Source organism: Clupea harengus, chromosome 7 (genome assembly GCF_900700415.2).
Source record: "Clupea harengus chromosome 7, Ch_v2.0.2, whole genome shotgun sequence".
Lineage (NCBI taxonomy): Eukaryota > Metazoa > Chordata > Actinopteri > Clupeiformes > Clupeidae > Clupea > Clupea harengus.
The window spans coordinates 17,389,079-17,404,628 of NC_045158.1; the positions used below are offsets into that span (position 1 = coordinate 17,389,079).

The window sequence follows — 15,550 nt, forward strand, 5'->3', positions numbered from 1 at the left end:
TCCTGTGCTTGGCACCATTTGCCAGTATTGTTTGCATGTGCCCGCTTGCACAGAAGAAATCCTACTGTCCCTGTCATTAACCTTAACATGTTTATTCTCAAACAAACACACAACCCTGGGTTTGGCTAGTCTGACATCCACACAAAATATGTTTTAATAAGCCAACACCCAAACACAACTTGCAGCTTCTTTCTTCATCCACCCACTGACTGAGGTTCTGCGGAGTTGGGAGGTCATCATAAGTGGCTCCAACGATTAATTTAATACAGTTAGCCATAGCCCAAAGTTCTCTCCAGCTGATCTTCCTCGTCCCAACACCATGCCATTTCACCCATTGCCCTTCCTTTACTTGAGAAGCCACTGCTGCTCATCTAGTTTCCTCTTCTTGCTCGCAGCAAAAAAAGCTAGTTACCATCTGCCTCCTCTCCAGCAATGTAGCCTTACCCCATTCGTTCCAACTGTCACCTAGCTCAAACCCTCCTCTTCCACTCTGTTCCTGCCCAAAGATGTCCTTATGCAGTAATGTGCATTTGTGCATGTTGAACCATTTCCTGTGGATTCCACTTCTTCCCTGTTTTCACCTCTGGAGCAGTGTTCTTGACTGCTGGATCCTTAGACTGTGACAAAGTCATCTCTTAGCACATTTGAACTCCTTCACCAAGCTGGTCATTGGTAACTCTAATTTCTTTTTTCGTACAAAGCTACAGTACAGCCATTTTCTAACTTATTCATGATTTATTCAACTTCTTTCTCGACCTCTAAAATGGCAACACTTTAAGCGTGGCAAAAGCCCAAAGCACCACAATTGGAAGCACCTCAATTTCAGTTTACCAGGCAAGAAGGTCTTAAATAGTACTGATAGTCTTAAAAATGAATTCTGTAAGCTCTGAAACCTGAAATAGAAACAATTCTATATTTGCTTGGTTTCACTTTCATCCTTGCCCATTTGAGACAGTCATTCAACTTGGCTAATAGCCAACGGGTATATGGAGCAGATGTTGTCAGTGTCGTCATGTCATCCGTATAAGCTCAGATGGGTGGCAACCAGGTGCCCTCCTGCAGACTTTGACCACCAACAACCCATTCAGATGCCTTATAATTACCTCTATTGCCATTGTGAAAGCCAACGGTGAAATGGCACATCCAGCCATGACACCAATCTTCAAATGCTGCCAGAATGTTGTGCAGCACAACTAAATATCCTTAAAATATGCCCAGAGTAATGCTGAAAACTTCCTAGGGGCCTGAAAGTAACTAAATACCTTCCACAACAGACTGTGTGGCAAAGGCATTCATTTGCAAGATCAAAAAATACCACACAGAGGTCTCTGCCCTCTGCCAAATCATACTACTATGTTCCAAACATCCAGAAAAACCTGGAATTCATGCTCTTTTTCTTCCTTCTTCTTTTTTTCTTCCTTCCTGTCTGAGGAGCTCGGCCCTCCTTAACGTAGGCAGTGTTCTCCTTATTTCTGACTGCAGTACACTAATGACTTGTCTCTGCTCATTATCTGCCATTTCCCATTGCTCCTTCAGCTGCCTCCTTTCTCAAATCAGCCCTTCTATTTCAATCTGTAGTCTTGACTTGGCTTGACCTTGCTTTTCCCTCTTAGCTTTCTGACAAACTCCATATCTTTCCAGGCAATAATTACAGATGACCTCACCCATGCGATTCAATGTATACTCCGCTGCACCCTTCCATCCTAAAATTACTTTTAAATCAACATTGATGCAATTCCATTCCTTGACTTCAAAGGCCCCTGGCCATCTAACCTTTGGTTTCTGCCCACATGTTTCCTCCTTGCTGTTAGCCGGCTGCATGATGCACACCATTCTGTGCAAGTGTGCCGGGTCCTCCTTTCGCTGTAGCAGGGGTACTGATATCCTGTGGTCTTTGGAGCACAACTTACTTAAACGGTATTTTGGCAGTAAGTATTAAACGATAGTTCATATTTATGCTATGTCAATCTCATTCATGCTATATAATGAATAAAAAACGTATTGATATATTGTATACTTTAAAATAATATATCTTCACAAAATGTGTCTGATCTCATTGACTGTAAGTACATTGATATGGGAAATATTTAAGCATCAGTGCAGTAAAATAACGGCCTTTAAATTAATATTTGAAAGTAACCATTTCATGGTCTTTGTTCATAATGGAATCACCTTGGAAACTGCTAAAATGTGCTGTCTCACCCATGTTATACAGAGGATCACCACTAGAGGACCCTCATTGTAAAATATGTGATATCTTCCAAGTCCAGGTTTATGGCTGTTTTACTTTCAGTTTTTTGTCATTGCCTAGGAAATTGTCTATTTGTTTTTTTAGGACTAGTACAATAGTGTTCCAATTAATGTTTAAAGCAGTAAACCGGAAACTGTAATAGTAATAAATAATAATAATAATAATAATAGGCCTTTTTGCGACCTACGTCCAGAAGCTTGCATTAGTGATTTGACCACTAGAGGCCGCCAGAGATCCACTCCATTATTTTACTACAGGTTTTACTAGTAGTTGCTCTATAGCTGTCATCACAAAGAACAATTACAAATTATTCCTAGATATGTAATAATGTTAGCTATGCAATATATGATTATTGAAAAACTGTTTTGTATACATGTTTTCCTAGAAGCAGATATACACTGACAAATCACTGAGACAGCAATGATTCAGCATCCAGCGATCCATTTGTTTCTTTGTCAACAACCCCCTTTTTTACACTAGGGTATCCCATCATTACTCCTATTAGTCCATCACAAACAGCTAAACATTTTAAATGAGAAAGAGACCATTGACATTTTTCACAAATCTGGGAACACAATTACCATAATAATAGTAATTAAAAAATCATGACAGAGCATTACAGGGAAAAAAGTCCCCTTCAGGATTTAATAAAACACCATAAAGTGCTGCTCCATCCATAATTCCCCATATTAAAGCCTGCCTAGACATGATTACACTCCTCTAGCCATTTCTTCCCTCTATGACCTCTGCCAGAGGCACATGGCTGCTGCTGCTCACAGCCTCTGCGTTGTGAGTGGGGTGTGTCCATCGCCATTATCATCACCGCTAGCTTCATCCTTCTCCCCCCTCTGGGAACCAGGCAGGGAGGCAGGGAGGCACTTACAGTACAAATGCATATAGGCCTGCACCAGTAAAGCTTTTAAATGCATTGAAACCCACGCCCTTCCCCCACACTCCATGACTCCACACCTCCCCTCCATCCAGCATTCATTTATTCCACCCTCCCCACCCACTGCAGTGCTTCTGTATCAACCGCAGTCTCTTCACACGGACCAGACAAAGGCAAAGAGCAAACAAAGGATCCTTTTGTGGTATATCATCGTTAGAGAGAGTAAATAATAGCCCTGTTTCACACAATCTATGCAAAGCATGCACATATTTAAGATTGGTTCAGCTAGCAGTTCACCCAACCCCAAGACTGAGGCACAGTTGGATTCTCAGCATTTTTTCAAGGAAATAAAAACATGGCAGATGCACAAAACTACACAAAGATGGCAACGCCCAGCCCTCTCTGTGTCTATTAGATTTCAGGGAAGCCAACCAGAGCAGCCATTGCGGCTCACTGCTGATTTATTGAGGGCTAAGCATCAGAGCGACTGTCTTCCTCGGGTGAGGGGGGGGCGGCCATTAAAGTACCACTAACACTCGCTAGCAAGTGACTCAGCACGATGGTGGAGGGGAATTTGCTGGAGCAAACATCCAGTGAGTCAGGCTTGGACTGATGAATGGTAAAGGAAGCTGGATCATATGTTACAGGCTATTTCAGATTCACCCCACCTCATTAGAGCACTCACAACTAGCAAGGGGTGGGAAAACAGACAGAAGCAAACTGGTGATAGCTAGAGGTTGAATAGAAATGTGGCAAGTCACATTGAAAGGTGAACATTGGTTGGGGTGACCTTTAAAATTTCACACAGAGAAACCATATGCTAATTGAAATGCAAATTATTGCAAATGTACTTCCCTAGAAGGGACTCAGAGCTCCACACACAGGACCACAGCTCAGCCAAATTGGATTGAGAGAGCATAATCACTTTATTAGGTCTTACGTCATGGATACGATATTTTCTGGGAACATCATACTTAATGCCCACTCCCTCCTCAACACCAAAACCAGCGCACCCCCATACTGGCTGATAAGACTTAATCACACTGTTAAGACCCTTTTATAGCAACACATATGTTGACATCATCATCATCTCTTTCAGCCTGTGCCGCAACCTCCCCCCCACCAGTACCACAATGCCATGCTGTGGTGTGAAAATATGCTGTCTCATCCAGCAGAACACACATACAGATTTAGTATAAGCTTGGTTTTGGGGTGGAACCTGATCCTTGATGCAGATCTCTGGATTCCCCCCTCTCCCGGGGGGGGGGGGGTAGCTGCACATGCTCAGTCCCAGCCCCAGCTGTTCGGCTCACAGCACCTGCTCCTCTGCCTAAACCCTCCACAGCCCCACCCAAACCATGACCAGGACTACAAGGAGAGCTTTCACCACACAGACAACCAGGCTAATCTTTTCATTTCATCAACGCTCTTACATAGGCAGTGATCCTTGATTGTGTGCCACTATTCACGCTGTATAACAATGAAAAGATATTTTATACAGATTAACACACAGTCAGAATAGCTTTTAGTACCACACAACCATGGCATGCAGAAGTGGCTAGGAACAATTCATAGCGCTATTCAATGCAGTTGCCTCATGATATCATCCAATATCATCGGAACCTTAACATTGAAATTAATTTCAAATTGACACCACTCAGCTTTGATTCGGTTGGTCTTCATCAACAACTACATGTGTGGGCAAAACATACAAAGACAGTCTTGTCAAATGATCTGTTATACGGGAAGACAACACACCAGTTGTGCAGACACAGTCAGTGTTCATGGAGGCACCATTTTGCCCCCCCCCCCCCCAGTTTCTTCCCCAATCTGCCGCATATTCCAAGACAGAGCAGGATGGAGCTGTAAACACTGCGTGTGGGGGGAGGTTGATGCTGACGGGCGGAAAAAAAAGCCTCCTAACGTTTCCTCTCGGAGGATTCCAACGGGAACAGAGCAGGCAGACTTCGCATTAGCATGTGCACTCACTCAGGGAGGGGCCGTCTCTCAATCAATTTCAGAGACCGGCTGCCATGATATCTTCCCTATCTCGCTGGGAGGCGAGCTTGTTTCCGCAACCACAGAAGAAAGAAGAACAGAACAGGACTTCTTGCCTGCCCCAGTCTGCTTCCTCTTTTCTGGATTCATGTTCACAATGCCGACACCACTGAGTCTCTGTCAGTTCTGTTCACCATCAGGCCGTCGTTGCCTCCGAGGCCACCCTGCAATGCCAGGGCTGAATAAATAATTCATTCTCATGCCAAAAACAGAAGCACTGCAGTAAAAAGATGAATTAAAGGAGGAAGTCAAACGCTAAGCCCGAGGGCTTGTTGGAGTGGAGAAGAGACCACCCTTTCTCTCCGGCTTTGTCTCCTCATTCAGCCTACTATACACCACTTAAAGGCTGGGTCAGATGTATAAGAATGAATGTATCTGATATATTGACTCCTGGCTCTTTTTGTTGTAATTTTTGTAATCAGTAGTTGAATTTTGAACGGTGTATTTGATTTTTGAAACTGTCAAGATTATATTTGGTCAGGTCGCATGTCGTCAGAGCCTTTGGGTTTGGGTTCATGTATAGTTCTCCATCTTTTCAAACAAACAAGCTAACCTAGTTGTGATATCCCTTGATGCCAGTGAGAAAAGTAATTTTGTTTACTGAAGGCTCTACACGCAACCTCATATCACATACCAAAGTAGTGTGCACTCAGCACATAATAGGAACTGTTACTGAAACCGAACAACTGATCTGCTAAATTTGTAAAGTGAACATTTGATTAACTAACTAATCAGCTCTCAACAATATTCCTGGTCTTGAGATTTTCTTGAAAAAATGACCCAGTCTTTGCACAGTTCTGAAAAGACCTCTTGTGACACTTGAAGCATGGCAACAGCTGCTAGAACTCCTCTGATTTGCCATAGTTAACACTGGTGAGGTTTTGTTGTTGGGGGCCTTCCTGTGACGATGCAGATGGAGAAATAGCGCCTTCTTCCTGACCATCCAAAGTCATGCCAACTGTGCCAGCACAGGCGGTGTCATTATCACACCATTCCTTCGTGGACACGCTATTAATATTCCATGCTCTCTCCGTTCTTGTGACCCGTTTCCAAAAGAGCTACAGTGCCTGGGACCCCTGTATGGAAAGCCTCCCCTCCATCTATACTGTGACAGCATTTCCAGGCGAGGTACTACCATGGGAGTCTTTTCTTACCATCTAAACATGCCAAAGGTGTGAATGGTATATGTCAATACACAACATGTACACAACTTCCTTAATCAATCCTGTGTTAGGTTAAACTCCTCCATGTTGCTAACAGTATCAGCTTGATATGACTACAGCAACTTTTGATCTGTATATCTGTTTTTGACCCTACATTAGTAGACATATATTCACTTACATCTAATAGCACATTAGTGACGTCAACCCACTCATATTATTATCCTGTGACTGGGAAGGTTGTTATGAACTTTGTACTGTATGCCCAGTTAACTGACCCTGTGACTGGTAATCTCCTGTGCCTCCGGATCAAGAGGCTAGCAGAGTTAAGCATTACCGTGTTCTGTTGGGAAGAAAACAATGACCAAAGCTCACTGCACTGACAGGGCGTGCCAGTAGCTTGATCAATATGGGGAATACGTTAGGACATCTCCCACACATCTCCTTTCTTGCTGATTAGAGAAATAAAATAGAATATTTCAACACTGACTAATAGTTTGCAGTTCTGCACATGGAGCAATGCATTATCAGTTTACCAGGTCAAAGTACATTTACAGTAATAACCTTTTAGGCCTTTGTCCCATGTTCCAGTGAGGTTACGGAGACTTAATGTTTTATTAAACATTTTATAGAGGTATCAGTTTCTTATTACACTTAAATGCTCTGTCTGGTTTTCTGACTTGGAATAAGCATAGGTGTATTGATCAGAGGAAGAAAAAACGTTACCAGACAAAATTAACACATGACCATAAATACCTCCTGGTCCTGATTTTGTTTTCGAGGAAATACACCTCTGAATCTTTTTCTTATCAACTAAACATGATAGCTACCATGTTCATGCCAACGTCATGAACAATGAACATGTATTTTTGTATTCTGTACGTTTCTTTGTCAGAGTATACAAGAAATTCAGCAAGGAAGTGGACTGCGCAGAAGTACAACGAGTAGTGCGTCCGTTCGCTGGTCGTTTGAGTGACAGATGTGCAGAGCCAATACACTTGCTTTGACTATTTTGTAATGGACCGCTGTGGCGCTAAAATCCGGGCTTTTCCCACATTAGCCAACAGAGAACGCACATCCAAGCGCGCGTCATAACAGAGGCGGGTGCATGGAAGTGTACTAATAGGAGAAGCCGGTAGCCGCGCCTTAGAAGAAGAAAGGAAAGACTTTTCAGTTTATTGAAACGTTTCGCCACCTTACCAAAAATGAGGGAAATTGTGCATCTCCAGGCTGGCCAGTGTGGTAACCAGATTGGTGCCAAGGTTAGTAGATTTATTGTTTTTTTTTTCTTTTTCTACACTGTGTAGTTTATTTCTTACTATCGTTATATCAAATATTTTTTTTGACAGGTTTGTTTCAGAATGCAGTGTATGTTAAAGTAATTTGTCTCTTAATCAGCAAATACGACCACACCATCAACCGCATCCTTTTTATTTGTGAATATCAACCGTACTGGATTATATGTCCCATTCGGTTTACGCCTGAATTAATATCCACGGTTTAACTGTAAAGAGATTCGTGCTGCTCTAAATCTGTAAATGGATTTGCTGTGCCGAAGCATAGTTCATTTTAAGTTTAAAATTCATCTGGAGATTGGTTTCATGAAGTACGTACTGAAATATTTGTCTTTTCTTCGAACAAAGCCAGTGCAGCGCAGCAGAAGAGGAAGTCGAGTCATTGACCCCATTTTCATTTTTACGTCTGCAATTCTAATCTAAATGTACCCACTACGTCGTGAGTTTAGTTAAATATGCGTTAAACATTCAATCAAAAAAGCAAAGGAACTGAAGTGTAACATTTTTGGAAAAATGCGTTTATGGCCAGATGGATTGCTAGGTCTACTGCAGTTGCCCGTACCGCGTCTTTGGCGGATATGGGTTGTGCCGGTTGGCGGTGACGTTGACACGCGATGCATTTTCAAAATGGTATAGCGCGTGGATTCTAGCCAACCAGTACGACTGCCGCGCGCGCGAGTGCGGAAAGGGGCTGGTGTCGATTTCGCGCTCTCGCAACATACGTTTACCACCGACCAATGGTCTGCAGAAAGCTAGTGGTTTGAAAAACATGCATGGAATGTTTCATATACAGTTACAAACGAATGCTACATTCCTAGCATAACCGTGGCCTAATAATAGTCTACCCTTCAGGTACTATGGTACATTTCACCCTTTCTTTGAGTTTGGAATTGATATCTTTATTGCTTGTTTTGATGTCAAATAATAAGAAAAAATGGCGTTTGTAAATAAAATACAAATCTAATTTTCAGTTCTGGGAAGTCATCAGTGACGAGCATGGCATTGACCCAACTGGAACTTACCATGGCGACAGTGATCTTCAGCTGGACAGGATTAATGTCTATTACAATGAAGCATCAGGTAAGGAGGCATTTTTGATGAGCTACTATTCACTAGTAACCCAGAACCCAAGTTGTTAGTTAATAACAATTTGTGAACTTGAACATACTTATCTATTTGTGATCCTGTTACAGGTGGCAAATATGTGCCCCGTGCTGTGCTGGTGGACCTGGAGCCTGGAACCATGGACTCCGTAAGGTCTGGACCTTTCGGACAGATCTTCAGACCCGATAACTTCGTGTTCGGTATGCCTTTGTCTCAAATTCTTATCTGCTAAAGCCTAAAATAAACTTGCTATTCAATCAGTCCATCTGATTTTCTGTTCTTTTTTTCTTTTCATCATTAGGTCAGAGTGGTGCTGGTAACAATTGGGCCAAGGGCCATTACACTGAAGGAGCTGAGCTGGTGGACTCAGTGCTGGATGTGGTCAGGAAGGAGGCTGAGAGCTGTGACTGTCTCCAGGGGTTCCAGCTCACCCACTCCCTAGGTGGTGGTACTGGCTCAGGAATGGGCACCCTGCTCATCAGCAAGATTCGGGAAGAGTACCCCGACCGTATCATGAACACATTCAGCGTCGTGCCCTCACCTAAGGTGTCGGACACAGTCGTTGAGCCATACAATGCCACTTTGTCCGTGCACCAGCTTGTAGAGAACACAGACGAGACCTACTGCATTGACAACGAAGCCCTGTATGACATTTGCTTCCGCACCCTCAAGCTCACCACCCCCTCTTATGGAGACCTCAACCACCTGGTCTCTGCCACCATGAGTGGTGTGACCACTTGCCTCAGGTTCCCTGGCCAGCTGAACGCAGATCTGCGCAAGCTTGCTGTCAACATGGTACCATTCCCCCGTCTTCACTTCTTCATGCCTGGTTTTGCCCCCCTGACCAGCAGGGGGAGCCAGCAGTACCGCTCCCTCACTGTGCCTGAGCTGACTCAGCAGATGTTTGACGCCAAGAACATGATGGCTGCCTGTGACCCACGCCATGGCCGTTATCTCACTGTTGCTGCCATCTTCCGCGGCCGTATGTCCATGAAGGAGGTGGACGAGCAGATGCTCAATGTCCAGAACAAGAACAGCAGCTACTTCGTGGAATGGATCCCCAACAACGTCAAGACCGCCGTCTGTGACATTCCCCCACGTGGGCTCAAGATGGCTGCCACCTTCATTGGCAACAGCACTGCCATCCAGGAGCTCTTCAAGCGCATCTCCGAGCAGTTCACTGCCATGTTCCGCCGTAAGGCTTTCCTCCACTGGTATACCGGAGAGGGCATGGATGAGATGGAGTTCACTGAAGCCGAGAGCAACATGAACGACCTGGTGTCCGAGTACCAGCAGTACCAGGATGCCACCGCTGAGGAGGAGGGCGAGTTTGAGGAAGAAGAGGGTGAAGCCGAGCTGGCCTAAATGTGATCTATAAATGTCTTGTCCCAGGCTGTACAATTTACTGACCTGTCAGTCCTTTCCGAGTTCCGAATCTTTTGTTATCTTTTTATTTGTCACCTGCTGTTGTCATTCCTGTCTGTACAGAAACTAAGTCATTAAAAACAAAAAAAATTTCTTACAAAGTGTGTCTGTCTCTAAGTATTACAGTTAAAGTAACTGGGTACGGCATGTCCTAGTTGTTAAAAATATTCAACCTTGTAATGCTCTAAAGCCAAGAACCTTGAAGGATGTATCGACAGATCTTGTGGGCCAGACCTTCATTGTCGGAAATAACCATTCAATGTTGCTTCCATTACTGGAGAAAACGTATTGTTGTATTACATATACACAACGCATTCCTGTAGGTTAATCTGGTTAGCAATGCAGCTTCTATTCGGCGTGGTCCTCATGTGCACACTGGGTTGACTGGCTTGAGAGTTCCTGTAATCCGATCCGAATCACATGGTTATGTGGCAGGCTGGCTAGCAAAAAAAAAAAAAAAACTCCCCCAAGTGATGTGGCAGAAGACAAAGAGGACAGTTTGCCTGTCAGTTACTTTGGCGATGACGCGTTTCCTCTATTCGACTACATTATGACAACTAGGGCACGTCTTGAACCTTAAGTGTGATAATATATTCGCTCGCTATTGGTTGGATACTTTATTAAGAAGGCTACGTCCCAAACTGCGGTGATATTTTTTACTTTCATGTATAGTTTCCGCCTCCCAGCTACATTATATTAGATAACCAGCAGAGGCCGCTGGGTGACTACTAAAATTAAGTACGAAACACTAGACAGGCGGGATCAGGTACGTGCACAGACATACCCCAGGTTGTGCTCAGGCACCCACCCTTATGTCCTGTGACTTGATAACTTTAATTAAAAACGTCCTGTTATATGCTCGAGAACTGAATTGGAGTTGTAATTCTGCAAGTCGCACGAGCACCTACCCAATTCTCTGACTTCTCATGCAACAGCAAGTTGAGCGCCCTCTGGAGCAACGTCCACGTCACGTTCTCCGTCTGTCATGAATCACTATCAAAACATCTTTATTCAGCCTGCAATGGCCAAGTAGCTTGTTTTAGACAATAGCTCACCTTAACTGACAAGGTCATTTTTATAAGTAGTAATTGGTACAGTAAGTACTGTGTAAACTTATAAAAAATAAATATGGAGTACATGATTAATAGTCTATTCAATTGTATTTGGTTAACAGAAACGTAGCCTGTATGCCACCCATTTCCCGTGAAGCTCTGATAGAACTGTACGTTAGATATGTACTCACAGTCTATGTTATGAAAGCATGTCGTAAAAAATGTCAGCTTAATCCACACCTTCATTGATCACCTTCAAAGCACTTTGAGCTGCATTCTTTTGCATGAAAGGTGCTATATAAATAAAGTTTTATTATTATTATTATTATTATTGATAGGTTATGGGTTAATAAAGGCGTGCTAGGCTATAGTTCATAGACCTACTCACAACATGAAACAAACAGGCAATCGAATACATACAGAAATTAATAATGTGCTCCTGCAGGTAACTTTATTTGTATTTTTTTTTATATAAATAATTGTCAGTGAGAGGAGTGCACTTTTTTAGATTGAGCACCTGCCCCCCAAAATGTCTGTTCACAGCCCTGGGTGGGATACGCTTTACTAGATTAACATCATGTAATGTTTATGTCCCGGAGAACCACATAAAATGGAGCTTAGGCCTAAACTGACTTTTAACTTTTTAAGAACAATTGTACACAAAGTATGATATTAGCATTTCATCTTGCATGTAATAATAGTCTCTCTTTTTGTAATCCAGTGGATGGGGTGAGAAGAGTTCAACACATTCTTCTTTTCCACAGGAAATAGGTAAGGATGCCTGTGGTTAACAGGAGTAAGGTCCAGTAGCATACTCTTTTCACCTGACCCTCCAGGTTCTGTTTCACCCCAAAGCGAGATATAAAGCCAGACTGAAAGTAAGAAAGAGGACATCTTAATATACTGTTATACCACAGTTACACCACATATTACTTAAAAATGTCAGTGTGGTGTCTCTTTGTATATGCCATGTGGAGACTGCTGCATATCTGTACAAGCCATCTTACATTAGGTGAAGTATAAGATATCTAAAATTACATGAAATTATCCTAATAATTAGTCAAATTTCCTGTGACCACTGTTGCTGAATAATTCTCATGTTTCTATAGTTCTTAAAATAGGTGACAAGACTGAACTGTGGTGTGGTATCCGAAGATGAGGGCTAAACTAGTACAGATTTTTTTAATTTAGCCATAACTTGCTTTGATTCTCTGTGCCCTCGCTCAATGTGGAAATGGAAGTTTTTGAGCATCACAGATGTCGGAGAGGCCACTTACCCATCCCCCATGTTCCCTGAGCTCAGGACATATCACCTTCTCCACATACGCTCCCACACACTCCTTCAGCTGGGGCACCACCCCGCCCATGCCTTTATCATGGCAGTGCAGGGCCATCTGTCCGGCCAGCACATACACTGACAGCACAGCACTCCAGGCCATATCTCTGCGACGGCTCCTGGGGACGGTGGGGCCAAAGTGCTCGTCCAAGATGGCCGTGAGCATGGGGCAGGCCGTGCGCTCCGTCACATCCTGGAAGACACGCGGCCAGCGGCGAAAGAAGATGGGGAAGCGGATGAGGAGCTCGTCACCGGCGTGCCGGAGCGCTGATGCCGCAGGACAGGGAGCGGGAGGGAGGTATGCGCCGGGCGGCGACAGCACGTAATCGAGGTAGTCGTAAGCCATCAGGTAGGCTTCCCTGACCAGAAGGTCTGAACTGTTCAGGCCCTGGCCCCCCGATGCCTCATCTGATGGGTCCATGGCTTCACTGCTTCAACCAGTTGCCAATGACAGCGGTGAATATCTTTTCGCAGCGGTGAATATCAAGAAATTACGGACCTGCGTACGTTGGGGTGGCCCATTTAAATCAACAGAACTTTTTGGAACATTCTGAAGAGCCGTATAATATGGATGCATATCATTGTGTATAGAAGGTTCAGTAAATAAATAAATAATATGCCCGGCCTCTTCAGTTCATTAAGAGAGGGACCCAGCACACTGAAACAACAAATGACAAACAGTAATTTTGCAAGAGAGTTCACATTGTGATGAATATTAAACATCAGATAATGTTAATAATTAATAATTAATAATAGATAATTAATGTTTTTTGTTATTGTTGTTAAAACGGATCCATTTTCTTTACACATCTTTAGTATCACCTAAGAGTAATGACAGTACATGTAGCAAGTGAAATCCATACTAGGCTTTTCAGGAAACTTGGTAAACTCCACCACAACCAACAAAAAGCCGATTAAGTCTGGTGACTCACCACACTCCATGGGCAGAGCAGTCATGACAAAAAGTAAACACAAAGAGGAGCAGAGCACAGGTGGAGCACGGGAGTATTTTACCCCCAAATGACTCGTTGGTCTCTCACTGATCTGTTGGTAATCACGCGTTTGTGTTCATGTGAACTTGCTCAGCACAAGCGGACTAAATTTAGCACGCTAGTTGGAAACTGACACTAGCCCCTAACTCATACGCTTGCACAGTCCTCGCTGCGACGACTCGTATATCTTCTGTTAGCCCTGCCAGGCTAAATATAAACGCCAAAGTATGTTTTACGTACTCTGTATCCTGTTTATTAACAACAAGCTAGTATATAATGCGTAGCCAGAGCAAAGGTCATGTGCAAAGATCAACAGGTGAATACACAATAGCTGCCAACAGTGGTGCATCCGCATCTGTTTTCTTTCTACCTCCTGTGCCCTATAGGCTACTAGTCTACTTAGTCTACAGTAGTCTCCTGAAACTAACTTCTGACTTCCGTTCTTTGATTGACTGAGAGCAGCGTTACGCCAGCCTCAACAATCCTAAATAAGACATCCGCTTTTGGCAATGGCGGCCGAAAACTGTTGAAAACAAGTCAAAATATTAGCCCAAAATATTAGGTCTAAAACTGTTACTACACGACGCTCGTTACAAACGGTGAGTGTTGAAAATAAACGTAGTTAAAAAGTCAATCATAATTTGCATGTCTGACTGTCGTATTTATAGCCGCGTAGATTATAATTTAAGACAGTTAAATAACTCTACTTATTTCACTTTTTAATTCAGCATGTAAGTGCTGATCACCTGTAGCGCTCTCATTATTATATTATGCATAAAATGCAAGTTACAATATTACAATATCAGTTCAAATACTCATAGATGTCGTGCATAATATATAGGTGGTGGAATCATACATTTATTGATGTCACCACACCCTTTACATTTTTATTTATATTTGTTAATTTTTCAGGTAATAACTTACCTGATTGCTGATCATCTTTGGCATCTTAGTCAGGAACTGAGCTTTGTACCCTCACATTATCCAACAAATACATGAAACATTCGTTCAATTAATCATAAATGGGTTTCTGTAGGTTTTCACATAAAAGGAATTTGTCTTGGTTGTGTGACACAATCAAGTTGAATAGTTGACACACATGTTCAATAATTTTACATGTTCACATGTTTATAATTACAAGTAAAAAGCTATATTTGAAGGGGAAAATATATATGCTAGGGGCATCAGATTCTAGTTTTATACTCAGTTCCTACAATGAACCCTACCCTACTGCACATGATTACAAGAAGGGGCAGGTAATGATGTTTTCAAGATGTTAAATCAACACAACATTTCTCTTTCAGTTTACAAAATGTTGGCCCCTATATGAAACAGACCCTCTTTATAAGCATGCTCATACTGAGAATTAGGTTATGACAGTTGTATTGAATATATTACAATGTAACTGTGGAACGACACACACTGAATTACTCATGCAGCAACACGCAAAAGTGGGTTTGACTTTAAAGAAAGTAAGATAAACAACTAGTTTGCATACTTCACATGTCATATGGTTTAATACATTTGACAAATCATATTTTCCCACCTTTTCAGGGGAAGCATTACTAATATTAGTTATCCATATTAACTACATTTCTAATTCTACCCTTATACTCAACCAAATCGTAAAACATATCACTTGCCTTGCTTCAGTACGAATAGATTACTGATGTATGACAATACAGTTCATACAATACGGTTAATGTGTTTTTAATGGTTCATATGCAGAACATACAGCCATAACCTTTAATATCGGAAAAAACTTGGAAAACATGATTTCAAAATCATACGTCCCATACACAGATACACACAGCCACTTCCCTGTCTTACTACGCTGTGGCCCAAGAACTAGCATGGAAATCATATACTACCACAGAAAACACATTGGTTACTGTACACAAATAATCAAGTTAAAAGTAAGTAGAGCATGAGGCTAAAGGCACCTTTTGTAAGCAGAGGATGATGCATACACCAACACACATATAGGG

General features: G+C 42.6%; 2 protein-coding genes across 2 annotated transcripts; one reads left to right on the forward strand and one right to left on the reverse strand.

Moving 5' to 3' along the window:
• Positions 1–7,464: 7,464 nt before the first annotated feature.
• Positions 7,465–10,283, forward strand: tubb2b (tubulin, beta 2b). Its single transcript, XM_012828588.3, has 4 exons — positions 7,465–7,620; positions 8,625–8,733; positions 8,847–8,957; positions 9,059–10,283. The coding sequence occupies exons 1-4, from the start codon at positions 7,564–7,566 to the stop codon at positions 10,120–10,122; spliced, it is 1,341 nt and encodes a 446-aa protein (XP_012684042.1). The 5' UTR covers positions 7,465–7,563; the 3' UTR covers positions 10,123–10,283.
• Positions 10,284–11,526: 1,243 nt separating this feature from the next.
• bcl2l16 (BCL2 like 16) lies at positions 11,527–15,326 on the reverse strand. The gene is made up of 3 exons (XM_012828590.3): positions 13,503–15,326; positions 12,512–13,228; positions 11,527–12,106 (listed from the first exon to the last, which is right to left on the reverse strand). The coding sequence occupies exons 2-3, from the start codon at positions 12,989–12,991 to the stop codon at positions 11,975–11,977; spliced, it is 612 nt and encodes a 203-aa protein (XP_012684044.2). The 5' UTR covers positions 12,992–13,228; positions 13,503–15,326; the 3' UTR covers positions 11,527–11,974.
• Between the last annotated feature and the right edge of the window lie 224 nt (positions 15,327–15,550).

Bases quoted from the DNA above. Each gene is read 5' to 3' on its own strand.
- bcl2l16 (XM_012828590.3), bottom strand. From the start codon at position 12,991: ATGGACCCATCAGATGAGGCATCGGGGGGCCAGGGCCTGAACAGTTCA. The intron at 12,107-12,511 runs GTAAGTGGCCTC...TCTTACTTTCAG, and splicing joins TCAGGGAACATGGGGGATGG to TCTGGCTTTATATCTCGCTT.
- tubb2b (XM_012828588.3), top strand. From the start codon at position 7,564: ATGAGGGAAATTGTGCATCTCCAGGCTGGCCAGTGTGGTAACCAGATT. The intron at 7,621-8,624 runs GTTAGTAGATTT...TCTAATTTTCAG, and splicing joins GTAACCAGATTGGTGCCAAG to TTCTGGGAAGTCATCAGTGA. The intron at 8,734-8,846 runs GTAAGGAGGCAT...ATCCTGTTACAG, and splicing joins CTATTACAATGAAGCATCAG to GTGGCAAATATGTGCCCCGT.